General features: G+C 36.7%; 1 protein-coding gene across 4 annotated transcripts in view; it reads left to right on the top strand.

Moving 5' to 3' along the window:
* SNX10 (sorting nexin 10) overlaps positions 1-16,544 on the top strand; it is a 74,119-nt gene extending 57,575 nt beyond the window's left edge. For all 4 annotated transcript variants that reach the window (XM_030857387.2, XM_030857388.3, XM_060305482.2 and 1 more), the window contains exons 3-7: positions 2,605-2,691; positions 6,492-6,592; positions 7,165-7,263; positions 14,043-14,255; positions 14,711-16,544. In XM_030857387.2, the coding sequence (XP_030713247.1) occupies positions 2,605-2,691; positions 6,492-6,592; positions 7,165-7,263; positions 14,043-14,255; positions 14,711-14,792 (582 nt within the window). In that variant the 3' untranslated portion in view covers positions 14,793-16,544. The remainder of the gene's footprint in view (positions 1-2,604; positions 2,692-6,491; positions 6,593-7,164; positions 7,264-14,042; positions 14,256-14,710) is intronic.
* The last annotated feature ends 1,758 nt before the right edge of the window (positions 16,545-18,302 follow it).

Here is an 18,302-nt window from a genome sequence, read left to right as displayed (position 1 = left end):
TGAGGGGCCTGCTCCAAGCAATTTCTGTGAAATCTTTAGGTCACTCTGCCTTTCACTGAGAAATGACAGTATTAAAGTGTTTGCAACTAGGTTCTTAAATTAATCAATTTTTACTTAAAAAAAGGTAGACATCTGGATTAGCTTTTCTGAATTGCTTATTGCCAAGGTCTATGGGAAGACCTCTGTGCTCTGGGTTTATAAGCATTTTCCTTTCTACGTAATAATCGTTGACTTTCATGTAGCACTTAATGAAAATTTTCCCAGTGCTCTCACAGGTATTTTTTAATTTGATCCTCCTAACCAGCAGTTGAGATGGGCCGGACAGGCATCATTCCTATTTTCCTGATGTAGAAGCGGAGGCTCAGTGGATAAGTTCATAATTTAGGAAGTAAGTGAATCAGAATTTACCCCTGGTCTTGTGACCACAATTTCAGTGCTCTTTCCATGAAAAGGGACATGTTACTCAAAGTGTAGATGTCAGTAGTTAGACAGTAGCGAACAGATACAGGGGAAAAAGTCCTGATTTTTTTGAGAACTATTTGTCATTACTACCATCTTCAATTAATAATATGTTGAGTGTTCAAGGGGTCTGTGATGCTGTGGTAATTGTGGACTTTATAATTTTAGTTCAGAAACCTTTTTTTAAATGACAGGTTTGTAGAAAATTGACAAATGCATTTCTTTGTCTTTTCATTTTTGTTTTGCCTGAGTGGAGGCCCACTATTTCAGTAACAGGTGCATATCTTCTACTGTTAATATGGAACATTGAGCTGTTGGAAATATTTAATTTCCCCTGTGGGATATTCAAGAACTTCTGCCTCTCCAGTGGAAAAGTGGAACTGCCAGCACCCTGTGAGGGAGTGTGGCTTACATGTGACCTGATGACTAGCAGCCTTCTCCCTTAGGCTGGCTTAACGGGGGTAGGATAACCTTGTCAGCCCTTGTCAACATTCTCCCTTGCCCTGAGTGTGCTGGGGGCATTTGGAGGGTTAGATGTGGTCTACCCTGGATTCTGGTCTTCTCTCCTATTCCTGACCTATTTGTCCTTCTGTTCATTGATTCATTGGTGATTGATTCACTCTTTCTAAGAACTATGGATGTGTGAAAAGCACTCTGGGAAAATGAGTTACACACAGACACACACACACACGCACACACACGCACTAAGGGCAGGGTGCCTGGGTTCTGTTTCATTTCCACCTCTGGGCAGGATCTACTTTACCCTGACCCAATCACGCTATATGTAAGAGGGCTTCTTACTAACAATTGTCTTTACAGTCCCTCTTATAATTTAGAATATGCTTTTAAGAAAAAATGGCCAAAACGTTTAGAGTATTGTTATATTGTTGTCTTGTTTTTATTGTCTGTCTTCTAAATGACTTTAAGAATACATAATGAAAAGATTTTAAAATAAGACTTTCTGGAACATTAACTCATCATCCCTGTATATATACTGAGGGCAAGCAGTGGGGCAGAAGTGTCCAATGCAAGAGCAAAGCATTACTTTAGAAGGCGAACTTGATAGGTGGCAAAAGCGATTTAAGGGAATGTGGACTATTTTTCTCCTTCTCTCTTAATCCTCTGTCCTGAAAAATTCTCATTTTATTATCTGCATAACAGAATGGAGGTGCTCTGTCCAGAAAACCTCATGATCTTTTTTCTTCTTCTGCTGTAGAGTGCTGACGGCCTGCTTTTCAGATGTGCCAAAGCAAAGCAGTGAGGAATGCCTAAAATTTCAGCCCTGAAGTCTTTTTTCAAAACAAAAAGTTAAAATATTTAAAATGAAATTCAGTTAGCAATGAATTGTTGTGCCAAACATAACACTTTTTTTGTGGTACGTTTTCATATTTTAAAATTGAGCTGATTTAATGAAGGGCACTTTAAAAAAATATTGTATTTGAAATTTTACCCCCATTTCCTGTTCTTACTATCTTTAAAGAGGAACAAAATGATCTACTTTGTATTTTTTTTTAACTTTTCTAACTCTTATCTATAACATGAGGTTGTTATGAAGATGAAATGATTAACTACACGGGAAGGTATATTTTAAAAATAGAAGAGGGTGTCAAAGGCGCTCATCTTTCTGTTACTAAGTTAGTAGTGCTTATTCTCAGGAAGTTGGGGTGCACACACAACGTCATTTTCAGCTCTCCTTGCTTGCTTTTCACATGGCCTTTGTCACTCTTTCTTGTGTTCTAGCAAGTGATTTAGTAGGCAGGGCCTATAGTTTTAATTCAGAGAAATGAAGAAAGTAAGAAATGACCACTTTTACAACTGGATAAAAATGTGAACCTATTTTTCATGATGCAAAATTAAAAATCAGTTTTAGAGTATCTGTTCTTATTGTCTTCACATAACCTGTAAAACTATCCAAAAGTGCACCCAGCTCAGTTTTGCGTTATTGTAAAAATTCCATTTGTGGCAACAGCGTTTTTTTAGACTTCCTGTGGTGCTTGATTCATTAACTTCTTGTTTTTTAAAGGATTACAACCACATCGGTTAAAGTTTATTTCAGTTTTGTTCTTGTACAGTCATTTCTCTCAGCCCTTCTTAGCCCTACTTGCCATTCTGAAACCTATTTCTTTGCTTGTGATGCCTTTACAGGAATTTGTAAGTGTTTGGGTTCGAGATCCTAGGATTCAGAAGGAGGACTTCTGGCATTCTTATATTGACTATGAGATATGTATTCATGTAAGTATGCCGTCAGTAGTCCATAGAAATCACAGTAATTTTTAGGTAGCATACATTTGATGGGATACTATGATATACTTATAATTGAAATTTATAAAAAATTTTCTAATTCAAAGAACTGAATTTGAATGATTACAATCAGTGCTTGTCTCTTAAATGAAGTAGTACGATGGTTCCTAAAGTTGTTTATTTTAATTCCTTATTGTACCTTTGTTAATATTTTAATATTTATTGCCTTCATGTATGAAGATGTGAATACATCTAAAATTCAGAAAGAGTTTCTATAGCTCATTAATGGTATTTCTTTATGATCTGTTATAGCATATTTCTGGAGACTATATTGCCTGATAAATCTTAGGTTTTGAGAGGACGTAGTGTTCTCTGGAAAAGAGATGTGCAGTGTTTTATATGTAGAACAGGAAAGTAGGAAATGAATATATGGAATTATTTTGCCTTAGTCTCAATTCTGAGTAATTAAGATAAGTAAATAACTAGAAATGATTTACTTTACTTGGAAATAGTACTGTATCATAATCTCTTGAACAGTGTTGTGTGGTGTGTCGCCTCCTCTGATTATCTTGAATGAGGGTCAGCAATCTTTTTCTGTAAAAGGCCAGGTAGTAAATATCTTTGGCTTTGTGGGCCATACAGACTCTCAAAATTACTCAGCTCTGTTGTTGTAGGGTGAAAGTAGCCATAAACAATACATAAATGAATGAGTGTAATTGTGTTCCAATAAAAATTTATTAGTGAAGACAGGTGGCGGCTGGATTTGGCCCACAGATGTATATAGTTTATTGGCCCTTGATCATGAAGATAGTCACTTCTTTTGTGTAATTTAGTCCAGACTTTTCTTGAGAGCATAGAAATGGGCTCAGATTTTATCTGTGACTCTGTATAGAACAGGTGAGATAAAATTTAGCCATCCTTTGATCTTCACATTGTTAATAGCTACATTGGTATATTGGGTACCCAGATACCACCCACAAAACTTCTCTTTTTTCTCCTCTCTTCCCTTTTTTCTTTCAAAGTTCCCCAACTTGGAAAATAAAGTAAAAACTCAGAACTGTTTTCTTTGATGATTGTGTTGAAGCCCATGGCCAGGGTACGCCTTGTATTTTGATTTTGTTTTCGTTTTACTCATGAGGTCACACCAGATATGCATTCTGTGTGGAAAATTATAACACAAGTGTGTAAGACTAAGCATTTGAAAACGAAATGAAATTCTTTAGTTGCCTTTTGACTCCCTCTAAAAAATTTGTGGGTCCTTATGACACACTTTAGTAGGTATGAAATTTAATTATCTTCAGGAAGTTAATGAAAGTATAGATCCTTCTCTTCTACATAAATAATATGACGTGAATTCAGAAATGTCCATCTAAAACCAGAAATAATGGGTTCCACACATGTTATTTGGTGGCGGCTCTGGTGTTTCTCTGAGATGCTTATAAATTGACAAGGAATAAATGTTCTTGGCTTGATAGATAGCAGAAGCAAGCAACTAGTAGAGGAACTTGATAAATTAGTGATCTCAGTGTAGCCCGATCCTGAAGAGGCTTCTACCTCTTCTACCTCTAATCGTATTGTTGTACGATTAGGAATGGGTGGGGAGACTGGAGAGTTCTTGTTACCCTCATTTAGATGCTGTACCCATAGAGCTTTGCAGGTAGAGAAGCTGGTGTTTAACGCACTTAAATTAACCTCAAGGGAAATGATACCAGGCAACTCCGAAGTTGTAGCATTTACTTGGAATTTTAAACTAGTGGACTGTCAAGGTGGGTGGTCCTTCATATATCCTCTCCTGAGCTTGTCCTGCAAATGAAGGACTTATAGATAGACCTTTGTCTGGTGTAAGCACCAGATGGATCTCCAGTTATTGCATGCACAGTGATTCTGAGCAGAGAAATGAAAGGCAGTTGAACTGAACTCCACCTCTGCCTGAGGTTCAAGAGGCCCTGCAGTGGCCTGGTCCTCTCTGGGGAGAGAGCACTGAGAGGATACTCACCCAGGCCTTGTTAGGGCACGAATTCTGGAGTAAACGGCCTGCTGCCTGAGTCCCTAAGGGTCACGTTAGAGGGAGGCCCTGGTGTGCTTTGAAATCCACACACACAACATTATTATTATTTTTTTAATAAATTTATTTTACTTATTTATTTATGGCTGCGTTGGGTCTTTGTTGCTGTGTGCAGGCTTTCTCTGGTTGCGGGGAGCGGGGCCTACTCTTCGTTGCAGTGTGCAGGCTTCTCATTGCGGTGGCTTCTCTTGTTGCAGAGCACAGGCTCTAGGCACGCGGGCTTTGGTAGTTGTGGCACGCGGGCTCAGTAGTTGTGGCTCGTGGGCTCTAGACCACAGGCTCAGTAGTTGTGGCACACGGGCTTAGTTGCTCCGCGGCATGTGGGATCTTCCCGGACCAGGGCTCGAACCTGTGTCCCCTGCACTGGCAGGCGGATTCTCAACCACTGCGCCACCAGTCCCACAACGTTAGTATTGTGCCACAGACTCCATCCAGTGCTTTTTCTGCCATATCGTCCATGACAGGATTTAGACCAATAAGTTTTTTGGGGGCAAGTCTCTTAACCTCTCTGCATCCTGAGGTTCTCTGAATTTTAGGAAGTTCAGGAATACCAGGAACTGTGCCATACATTTCATGGGAACGGTTAGGAACTAATGTGCACCATCCCTGACACTTTCCAAGGAAAACAGCGGCTGGGTGCTTATTAAGTGGTAGGTTGATAACAGTTTTTGAAATGATATAAATCTTGGGGGCAAAACAATTTCCCATTTGGCAGTGTAAAGATTATAAAATAGAAATTTGAAATTAATAGGTAGAATAGAGATCTTCTTACAAAACCAACAGACAAATAAGCCAGTCTCTGGTTTTACAGAAAGGAGAAACACACATATTTACCAGCCTTGTGTTTACCCAAAGGAGAAGCATTGCTGTTTTGCTTTGGGTAGGGACTCTGAGGGTGGCTTTTTCTAAGTTTGCCTTAAGGTAGCTGGAAGGAAACCAATGTCCAGTAACTAATAATACTATTAAGAGATAACATTTGCCATGTGCATATTATCGGTCCTAATAACAACAACCCTGTGAAATTGGGATGTACTATTTCATCCCCATTTTACCATTCAGGGAACTGGAGTTGAAGTGACTTGCCTTATAGCAGAGCCAGGACTAGAATTTGGGTCCTCCATGCACATACTCGTCCTGTGCACCACATGTCTCTTTTTACTTGATCACGCTTCCTTGCACATCTAAGTAGAGAAGGGAAATGCTGAACTCTTGTTTAAAAGTGATTTCAGGATTCTGGGTGATTTGTGTGATCTGCGGCGATGGCCATATCAAGGACACAACAGCTTCTGCGATGTCATGTGAAGGACCAAGAGAAGGTGTTTCTAATCCCCAAAGGCTTCTCCACGGATGGATGGATGGGGTTGAATGCAGTGGATGACCCTGAGCTCTTATTGGTCATTTATTCTTCAGGATTTGTTTAATGTTTATGATTTGTCTCTGAAGGGAGTGCTAATAGGTGAGCAGGAAGCTACTTCAGGACTCAGGGAAGGGCAGGGTCATGCCTTGCCCCAGGACAACACTGCTCATTTATGTCACCCCAGCTGTCTTCATGGATGCTATATTGGTGGGTTATGTGCACTATTTGAGTCTTGCATAAATGCAAATGTATTTTTGATTTTTAAAATCCTACTTTAGATGAATATTGGGGGGCATATAGGGAGTTATAGATATAAGAAAAGCATTTTTTCCTCAAGTGAGGCTTATATTTTTTGTTTTCTTTAAACAGACCAATAGCATGTGTTTTACAATGAAAACATCCTGTGTACGAAGAAGATATAGAGAATTTGTGTGGCTGAGGCAGAGACTCCAAAGTAATGCATTACTGGTGTAAGTGATTTAAAGAGTATATTGAGGGACCTTATTATTATATTCAATATTTTAAAATTTGACATGCCGCTATATATAAAATAAACAACAGTGGTTTACTGTATAGCACAGGGAACTATATTCAATATCTTGTAATAACCTATAATGGAAAACAATCTGAAAAACAATGGAAAACACCTGAAACTAACACAGTATTGTAAATCAACTATACTTCAATTAAAAATTTGACATGTATTAAGATATATAAAATACGAAGGATTGCGTAGGCGTTCTTCTTGATCGCAATATATAGCTTTAGTTAGTTTTTTTTGACTACTGCATCTGAATTCAAAATTTATCACTTGAATTATACCGACTTGTATGAGTATTGACCATGGAAGTCCTCAAAAATGTTTTTTTTTGTTTAAGTTAATTGATTTTCTCACACCCTTATTATATAATATAACCATATAACATGTATATAATAGTTGTGTGATAATTATCATGCACAGTTTGCTTTCATCTTGAGGGATTTCTGTAACGAAACCACCTTAATTGGATGATTAAAAGCATTTTTTTTTCTTTCTCATAAGACAACTGCCAGAACTTCCATCTAAAAACCTATTTTTCAACATGAACAATCGCCAGCATGTAGATCAACGCCGTCAGGGTTTGGAAGATTTCCTCCGAAAGTAAGTGTGCAGAAACGTTTGCAGCCAGACGGGAGATATGAGCACAGTGCTTTGCAAGAGTTGAGTGTCCTGTGATCAAGTCGGGGAGAATGTTTCTGTTTCTAAAATGCTAGTGATCTGCTCTGGAGGGACGCTCAGTAGTTCATCTCCTATATTAGAGCACCATCTTGTGGCTCACATCACACAGTGCATATCCGGGACCAAACTTTCCAGAAAGAAAACAATAAACTAATTGAATCAGATAATAAATATATACTCCCTTAAGCTATAAAGCAGAGCCAAATTGCTTGGGAGTTTAGCTGACAAGAGTAAAATTTTCCAGGAAACAAATGTGCCTTATTAAAAAGGCACTTCTTAGAAATTCTCTTTATTTACAACATTTAGGATCAACAGACCGAAGTCAGCTGTACGATGGGCTGCTAATACCCTTCTGAGCTCCTCTAAATGAATAGCTTAATGATACTCTTTGGAGAGAATGTTTATAAGGGAGTATTAATTGGTGTTTGAATAGTCTCAGTGGGTTATTAACTCTGGGGTACTTGGTGATGGTTGGTACTGCAGTGAAAGTGACTTGAATTCACACTGCTATAATTCCCCTCTTTTTGGAATGCTGGAATACCTACCTATCCCACGGGACAACACAGTGGTTTGCACACAGACCCTATGGCCAGACTGCCTGAGTTCCAATCCTGCTTCTGCTACTTATTAGCTGGGGACTTGGGCAAGTCTTTTACCTCCTCTGTGCCTGTGTTTGCCCATCTATAAAATGGGGTAATAATAGTATCTACTTCATAAGGTTGTCGAGAGGATTAAATCAGTTAACGAATGTAAAGCATTCACAACAGACTGACATATAATGTGTGGTAGCCAAGTATCGGCCATTATTTTAATGCACTTAAATGAAATAGCTTTGAGCTAATTTTGCTATTTTGCTATTTTGTAGATAAGGAAATAGGATGAGTCCTATGACCACTAGTTAGTGGCGGGGCCCAGCCTCCTGAACTGTCTTTTTCTACTAGCTTCAGGATCTGAAGCCGTCTCCTTTTGAGTTTCCTACACAGTAACTTTGAGCTAGCCTGAAATAATATACTGCCCTCTCCCCACATGGCTCACTCATCAAGGGTTTGGGTATTAAGTATCCACATGAATATTAACATTTATTTCTATTAGATTGATATCATGCTTTTCCTTTGAGGGGGTCATGGAGACATACAGAAACATCCAAGATTATAAATTGAGGGAGGGTCGGAAGAGAAAAAGAAGGCAGAGGAATAAAAATGACAAGAGACCAGAAGAATGGATTAACCGAGCCAAGTTCTCAGAAAACCTCACACTGGTGTTCTTTGGGGTATCATAGGCATGACAAAGACCCAGTCAAATTTCTTCTGCCCTTTCCCTTTGGGGATAGCTCCAATTTTAATTGTCTGTATGGGACCCAGGTGGCTAATGGCCTCTCCCTTAAGACGTGGTCCCCGCAGCCAAGTTTGCAGAGTGACTTGTCACTCCAGATGCTGCTCAGGGAAGCTGCAGACTGGCCATCGCCAGTGAGACCTGGACAGAGCTAGTCAGATCCTGCAGTTTCCAGAAGCGTTGGGGAGCTACATGTTTTTGGTAGAGAAATCTCCTTATTTGAGATCAAAGGACAGTCTGTGTCTCTATATTTATGTTGCTGGTTAAGTGCAGGGCATGTGTTTTTCGACCAGGAATCACTTCATTGTTTTAAACATGACCTTTCCTTGCACAGTTGGTCAACCAGATTCATGCCAGAGTGAGAGTCACTGGGCTGCAGAGAGGTTGTGCTTAGTTACTCTAGGTTGTTTGGGCGTGCTGTGTCGTTTCGCAGTTAGCTGGTTGAATCTGATGCAGAGGTCATAATGGAAAGTGTCGTGGGTCAGGGGCTTGAGGAACTGGGTTCCAGGTCTCCTGTGAATCTTGGCTCCTGAGTGTTTTCTGACTCTTCGACCTTGGAAAAGTCACCTCATTCCTGTGAGCTTTGGTTTGCTAGAAAGAATGCAATAATGTAACATATGTATTGCCGACCTCGTGGGTAGTTAAGTCATTCAGAGGATGGCTTGGAAAGGACTCTGCAAACCTATTTATTAAGTGACTGCTTTGGACCAGGCTGGGTACTGGGGATATAGGACTGCACAAGATGGACACATATCCTTGACCTCTTGAAGCTTCCATTCTAGTGGGAAGCAACTATCTATGTACCAGGGATGGCTAGATTCATTAAAATTGGATCTGGATTACCATGCAGAAGTCAAATCATGAAACGGACACCAAGTTCTCTTGTGATGTTATTTGTTCCATTATGGTCTGTGAACATTAGTCTCCAAGTGATGAGTTTCACGTTAAAAATGAAAGCTGGTGCTTCCACGTGGTTTGAACCTGAAGGAAGTAAGGAGTCTAATACCACACGGTTGGATTCAGTCCTGACCTAAATGCCCTGACTACTGTGACCCTTCCAATCCTCGCCACCTTCCTTTTTGTGCCCCTCAGATTCTGATGCATAGTCTTCATGTTCTTTGTCTAGTTTGTGTAGAAATAGCAACCTCGCATGTCTTTGCCCCGGGTACACCCCCTCTGTCACCCCAGCCTAAGCCCGCTTTGGCAAACTGGATGTGACGTGCAACTCAGCCAGCCATCTGTGTCCTGACTCCACCTTGCTGTCCTCTGAGGCCCTGATGGTTACCCATTAAGTAGGGCCACCGTTAGTAGCCTGTACCTTGCTTGTAGAGCGCTTTCGGAACTTGAGAGGGAAACACCACAGCATTAAAATGTGAAACATGCCTGTGTTGTAGATTTTTAGCAGGTACTTTTAAAACTTGGTTTTTAGGTAAGTTTTGAAGTTATGAACTAAGAGCGCTATATATGTTCAAACCCTTTGAAACCAAAATGCTGCTGTCACTGTGCATACATGTATGTCTGTAATACAAATATATATTTTTCCATTTTAAGGTCATTTGTGAAGTAATGCATAATTAATAGCAAAGTACATATCCAGGCCACTCTTCATAGAGGAATTAGAAAGTTGTTTCTTTGCCAGGATATCAAATAAGAGTAATTTATACTATTTTATTGAACACTGGCTATGTTTAGCTTTTTACATATTTTATCTCAATACTTACCATGTTAGGAGTCAGGTTTCATCTCAGTTTTATAGACAAGGAAATTATAAGAAAGGTAGAGGCACTATATTAATCCCAGGAACTGGCAGGTTTATAATTAGAACTCTTAAATGCTAGCTAAATTTGGTCAGTATTGATTGTGAGATTTTTCAAATATATTCATTTTTCCTCAATCTTGGCTATACTCTCCCTTTTGGGTCTCCCCCCGCCCCCCGGTTACTTTTAAATTGTAAATCACTTTTACTAATAGTTGTGAAAAAAGAAGTTATAGACTAAATGATAAATTCTGTTGGTAAGTTTCTAACTATGAAATTGGCATTCCTACTAACTTTTTACATTTGATTGCTATCACAGATGGGAGCCAGCTTTCCTTCTTTACTGAATCCACCCCATTAATATAACTACATGTACCTTACAATGTAGACTTTTGTATTACAGTTTTGTATTTCTTAAAAAATTAAGGAATTGAATAAAAAATTTTTTTTGCAAAAGGATACCATGGAAACACTACAGCTAGTTTTATACACACACACACACACACACACACACACACACACACACACACAATTTTTATAAGTCTTTGTGTTCAATAGAGGGCACCACAGCACAGATCATGAGTGTCTTCAATGAAGATTTGTAGGTTTTATTTTTTTCTCATGGTAAGAGGTAAACAGGCTGAATTAATTTTTTTTTCCTACATCAAACTGCTAACCTTCCACACGCTATACAGATGTGTATACATATCATTATATTGGGTTCAGTAGACTCAGGGCATCCTTAGTTAGGTTTTGCATAGCTATATATATTCTCAGCTGAACCAATATATAATACACCTAATAAAATCACGTTGAGGAAAACCAGATTTTCAGCTCAAGGAAAAACAGGTTTTGCTTTAAAAACCTGTTTTAAAAGTTGGTATGGAGAAAGGAATAACTTTTGACTTGTGTTGTAAATATCCTTTCAGAAATTCCTTTAAAATTCTAGAGGCTATTTATTGTTCCTTTTATAAAGACCTGAAAATTGTATACATTTATTTTTATGGAGGCTTATAAAGATGACATTTTATTGACTGTTTTACTAAATACTCTTTATATTAAGTTTGAAGTTGATTTTCTGCTGTTAGATTTGTTGGTGGAAAATGCGGCACAAGTATGACTAAGGTAAAATAAGGTTTAATATTATGATGGCAGTCACAACACTCTCTGATATATACTAAACCAGATATTACTTATGAACTAATTACTAATGAACTAATTATGCTCACTGAACCAGATGGGAAAACACTCTAAAAATTTTGTATTTTTAATTTTGGAATGAAATACTGGACTGCAAATAAAAATCCTAAATACAATAAAAAAGTATTTTTGCTTATTTAAAACTCATACCCATGGAGTATGGTGACATAAATTTAGCCAATCAGACAGAAGCCATTCAAAAAACCTAAACTGTGCCTGGCACATGTTTTTGAACTCAGGGCCTGTGTGGGTGTTCAGATGTTCCCTGAACATCCTTCTCCCAGTTCAGAATTGTGAGCTGGGTGTGCCGGGCTCCCTCTGGCTGTTCACCTGTGTGTCCTCCAGATGGCAGTATTAAGCAGAAAAGAAAACACTGGGAAATGAGTTTAATGCACAGTAAAATTGGAAATTGAATTATAGCTCAAGAAAAAGGACAGTAGCCTTGAGGTGCAGATCAACCTCGACTCTGATCACTTTTGTTTGCTGTACCCATGTGTTAGGTTACTAGCAAGTTAATAACAGTGTGTGACCAGTTCAAGGCTCAGTAGAATTGCTTTAGACATGAAATAAAGCTAAAATGAATTTGTGTCCAATATCATTGGCATTAGCGCTCATTACTTTTGTGGTGTAATGCCTCAAACCATCTAAAATCAGTTTTAAAGATTACCCATTATTTTATAAAGAAAATACATTTCCAGCAGAAACAAAGCAGTAAGTATAATCCTATGAACAGTTACTTGTAACATCGCTGGCAGGAAACCACTGACAAAGGACACAGGAAACACTCCGTTCAAACTTCACAGCAAATGCAAGGTAATATTAATGGCTCGTTGCTATATAAATCTTCTCTTGATTTGAAGCATTCAAAACAAGAGTCGTAAACATTTATAAAGGTAGAAAATAAATCTCAAAGAGTAATAAAAGGGATTTATTACTTTACTCCTTATACTTGGTAAATTAATCTTTATCATGTGATATGGTCATCTTCTGAGGGCACCCAGGGCAGAGGACATGGAGGGAGTGTAAATATTTAACTGCTTTGCTTGAGACTTTGCCTTTTAAAAAGGCACGAAGGTTTTCCTTTTCCTTTTAGTAGGTCAGTAAAGAGTATTTCTCAAACTACATTTGTAAGCCTATTTGAAGCAAAGAGGACAGCTAGATTTTGGTTTTGATCCTGTGCATTTTTAGACGCTTGCCTTCTTGAAGAAATAATTCTGTTTTATATGGAAGAGAAGGAAATACTCCAGTGACCTTGGATTTTAAGTAAATTAATATGAATGGCCAAAAGAGATTTACTTATCTAATTACTTGTTTAAAAAATGCAGAATATAAAGTAAGTTTCGTTTGGTATGAAATACATACTCTGTTTTTCGTAGATCTCTATATGAAAAAAATCCCATGTTGGACAGAATTATACTTGGGTTTCAGTGTTTCAGTTTTGTCCCCTATATCTGGTCTTAGTGTCTGTGTTATATCATTATCGAGCTATTAATAGAGACTAAATTATCCTACATCAAAATCTTTGCTAAAAAGAGAAAACCAGTTTTTATTTAAATATAAGGGTATTCTTTGACGTGCATTTCAGAAAAAGACACATTCACCGCTAATATGAATTTGAGCACGTGCAGATTCTGCTACAGGGCAGTTTTTCATTCTCCATGCAGTTCTGATGCACCTGCTGAAATTTGTATTCTCTTTGTAAACTTTGATCTTGCGTGTGGGAAGGCTAGTATGTACTTATTACAAAATTATCATACTTTAATTACATATATGGTAAAATTGGCTGGGAGCAATTTTATTTAGGGACTCATTTTAAAATAGATACGTAGTGCTGCTGAAGATTTTGTAGAAATTTCTAGTCAATCTTAAGTATTCAAAAAAGCCACCTCTCAACTGAGCCCTTGTGAACGTGTATATAAGCATCCTTGTAAAGTCTGAAAATGTAAGACATGCTGAGAAATCTATTGACTTTTCAATATAGTTTTTAATAGTTGTTGAAAGTTTTGATGTTTTATGACAGCCTAGCCAATAAAGATCACAGAATTGACATGCTGGTTGGCAGTAAATTTTTTAAAAGCAGAATAAATTCCTGTGACTATCTAAGCAAAATATTTCCATAATTAATCCACATGGTCATAACAGATGGTTAAATTGAAGAAATGTCCTTGAAGTTATTCTTTTAACAGATGTTCTTAACTATTAGCTTCATGTTTTTACTCACCTAAATTTCCAAATCATCGAATAAAAGTTAACATATGCTTTCATCCCTTTAATAGGCAGAGTCGTAATTGATGCCAAGTTTGCCATAGTAGAGAAATTACTTCAGTGGCATATTTCTAATGTTTTTCTCTTTCCCACCCTATAATTGTCCATCCCCGTCCACTGGTCATGTCTCCTTTTTTCTTTTACGTAGGGTCCTACAGAATGCACTTCTGCTTTCAGATAGCAGCCTTCACCTCTTCCTGCAAAGCCATCTGAATTCAGAAGACATCGAGGCATGTGTTTCCGGGCAGACTAAGTACTCCGTAGAAGAAGCAATTCACAAGTTTGCCTTGATGAACAGACGTTTCCCTGAAGAAGAAGAAGAAGGAAAAAAAGAAAATGATATAGATTATGATTCAGAAAGGTATTTCCTTGCATTTTGATTTAATGTATACGTATTTATATAACACCTTGTGCACATATGCGTGTGTATAGATATATACACACACTCCACTTTTTTGTTGATGTAATACTAAGATAATGAAAAAATTAATTGACTGAGATTTTATTGAGCTGTGACAGCTCATCATAGTAGTCTTCACACACACCTCCACACTGAATTAATGAATGCAGTAGAAATTCAATTATCTGCATTCTGATTATGTGACTTTCATTTAGTCAGACTTGAATTATTCGCGTTTAAATTATCTAGCTAAAAAAATATCCAACTGCACTCCAAATGGCTAATTAAAAGTCCAAATTTCCTGTCTCTCTCTGTGACTGGAGATAATTAAAGTTCTCCTCTGTTACTCAGGCTTTGAGTGTGTTGTGAAAACCAATTTCCTCTTTTTATTATTTTCCCCCTCTCTTCTTTTCCAGTTCATCCTCCGGGGTTGGACATAGTAGTGATGACAGCAGTTCACACGGATGTAAAATGAGCACAGCTCTGCAGGAATCCTGAAAAATAATTCTAATGTTACCATTTTAGGAATAGCAAACTGTGTCTAGTCGTAGAGCAGAAAGCTTGCTAATAATATATCCTTAACTAAAGCTCACTGTCATATTAAGTATTTAAATTCGTAAAGATGTTGTGTTGTTTATTAGTGGTATTTTTATATTGTCCTATTTTGGCTAAGCTTCTGTAAAAAGCTAAAAGCCAGTGAATGCAGTATTCTCCTTGATAGGCGCACGCTATTGGTAAAACAAGATCCTGCCCTCAAATGAAATGATTTATATGTTTAAAAAAACCTAGTTGGCTTTATTGTATTTTAAAAGATAGGTAAATAGGTAGCATTTGAAATCCAGATAGAGCATTCCTTCTTGTACCACTGGGGCAGTGTTAGCATAAACCCAGCAGGTATGGTCTTAGCCGCTAGGAAGACTTTCGGCACAGACCAGAATGCCTCTCTCAGACAGGCGGCTGGAATTCTGTGGGTACCTCCCCTGCACTGGGAAAACACTTACTTTTGGGGGTGGTTGATTGAAATGTTTTAAGAGTGTTTAACCTTTCCAGTATTCTATTTCACACGTAAATGGAAAATGTATCTTATGAATAGAGAGACGTTAAAATTATGTTTACATCTTAGAGAAAAAGCCCAGAAATAGCACTAGTCATTTTGCTTATATTTGCAATATATAGATTCAGAAATACATTTTCATTGTCCAAAATCAGCTTTAACACATGGTTTCTGGAAACAAACCATTTGTTTTCCTTATCTGTGTGTAATTAGAATTATAGGTTCATGATTTATTTTCTGACTTAATGTGCAATTTCTTATCACTAGATACCTTTCAGTGTCAGTGACAGTTGCTTGTTACTTTTTTAAGTTAAAAGTAGGATCTTATAAAAATTAATAAATTTTGCCAACAAATATTCCCATAATTTAGAAAAGGATATGAACTTGCTAATTTCAGAATTAATTATTCATTTTTAAAAAGTCCTTTCTTTAAAGGCATTTGCCTGAGCATCTATAAATGCTTATTTTATGAAGCAGTAATTAAATTTCTTTTTTTTCTTTTTTTAGTGGCCCAAAGATTAAATGTCTTAGATAAAGTACATTGAACTTCAAATTTCAGATAAAGCAGCATTTTCTTGAGATAATTGTTCAAGTTTCTTCCTGGTTGAATGGTACAAAATATCTCTGAAATTAACAGGAAGATATTTTTACATAACTGGTATAACTTGTTGCTTTAATTAAATATTACCTCACCTCATTTTATTTTAACTAGGAGTTTAAAAGTATTATTTAAAGAGTCTTTGAAATGCTTGTAACTAAGAACCAACAGAAAAAATTAAATTTAGAATACGAATGATCTCCTTAATTTCGCCTTTTTGTTTGCTCTAAAACATTATTGAACTTTTCGTAAATATTTTGATTTAAGGTATCTTGGATCTTGTTACTTTGTCATCTAAGACTCATTATTTTAATACGGGGGAAAAAAAGATTTAGCAGTTTCTTTTTATCTCGCTAACATGTAAAGTTAGCCATCCAGTCATTTGAGTGTGATCCCTAGGTCCTTGGCAATACGTATTTGCATTCACGTTATTTCTGTTTTACTGCAGTTTTGAAAAGCATATAACGTGCCACCAATCGTCATGTGATTTTCAGATGATGTAACTATAGCTATCAAAATTGATATTAAGTAATGCCTAATACTGTGATATGTAAACTTCATGAGATCTTCATTTTCACATTAAACATGAAAAAATCAACTTCAGTTTGTTGGATCGCTTATTTTATACAAGAGAATATATTTCTTCTGTCTTAGATCTAAATTCAGTGTGTTTTGAATGATTAGTAATTTTTAATGAATAATTTTGGTAAAATTTGGTTTCATATTCACTGTAGTTGTGTACATTTAAGGTTTAGCCTTGGTTTGGTTGTTTTGATATCTAAGCACTGGCTTCTTTAAACTGATTTCCTGCTGCTGAAATATTTAAATGAACTTCAGCCCCCAATGGCTTTCTTGTTTTGTTCAAGTCTCTTATTTTTCTCCGCCATATTTTTATAAAGCTTTCTTTAGAAAAAGAAAACAATTACTTAAATAACTAAATAGCATAGATGTTTATTTAAAACTATTTTAAATGTGACAAACTTAAAGAATTCTAATCCTGGTTGCTTTATGATTTACATACAAAAAACTGTATTTCCCTGGCTAATTCTTAAAGGGCACACTTATTCACCTATAAAGATGGTTTATGTGTTCTGTTTGAGAACTGGTTTTATATATAACCCAAAGGTGTCAACAATGAAAGTCAATACCTGTTACTTAGGGCTTCTTTTAAAGTCTCACTTGGAAGAAAGTGATTTAAATTCTAGTTAAAATTTCAAGTTTTAAAAATTACTAAGGAAAAACAGAAATGTTAATCTTTAGTATGTCCCTTAAGATATAAAATATCTTGCAGGAGCTTTTTAAGCCTAGTTCACATTTTACTAAGTAATTAAATACAAACAAGTGATACGCAATAACCTTACTATAGTCTGGTAAAAAAAATAAAATTTCTTTCATGGCTCTTAAGAATTTAAACAAATTCATTTATCCTAGCCACAATTACCATTATATCCCAACAGTAAACTGAATGTTGTTTTGAACTCAGTTTATGTTTTTTGGTGCCTTAAGGAGTCATCATTATTGAGCTACTGTGGTACAAATAAGGTTTTCAGTATTTCAGCTATAATTGAAGACCCTTTTCCATGAAAGGCCTCTAAAATTTTAAGATAAAAATAACAAAAGTTTATTCTATTTCTAAATAGTTTTCCTCTTAATATTTAAATCACTTAGTTGGTATCCTATGAATACAATGCAGCATCTTTTCAGTGTAGGAACAATTTATTTCAATACAATTTTCTGCTTTTGTTTGGAATATAGACCTTTATTGTATATATAATATATACACATATTTTCAAATACACAAAGCTGTCTGAAATTAGTTATTGCAGTTTGACAGTCAAAGCATAGATACAATTTCCTTTGCACATAAAGGTCATAAGAAATTAATACATTTTAGTAGAATGGAGTTCAAAAAGTTTAGGACGTAAATAAGCAACAATTTCTTTAAGTTTGAAGTATTTACAAAGGATTTTGGCTCTATTCTTTGCCATATGCAGCTCACAAACGAGTCACCATTGTTCCTTTAAGTCAGGCACAATTGCTCTTCACTCTTGCTGGAAACTTTTCTAGATCATTGTTATGAACAGTGCATTGGACACTATTTTAGCTGCGCAAACTCTGGTAGTGACCCTTTTCTCTTTCTTCAAAATTCCAAAGACTGGTTTTCAAAGATAGGAAACGAGAAAAAAAATTAAGCTACAGTTTTCTAAGGAATTTAAACTCTGGTCTAAAGAGACTATGCAAATGGTTTATGCCAAAGAGGAAAATACCCTTTCTCCCCCGACGAGAAGTGTAGACGCATCCAAAGCCCCACACCGCTTGTCTTTGCCGCTAGAGGCACAGCACGGGCATAACTTGC

Source organism: Globicephala melas, chromosome 9 (genome assembly GCF_963455315.2).
Source record: "Globicephala melas chromosome 9, mGloMel1.2, whole genome shotgun sequence".
NCBI classification, from domain to species: domain Eukaryota; kingdom Metazoa; phylum Chordata; class Mammalia; order Artiodactyla; family Delphinidae; genus Globicephala; species Globicephala melas.
Note: the sequence above shows the minus strand (reverse complement) of the source record. Positions and strands in the feature narration are given on the sequence as shown.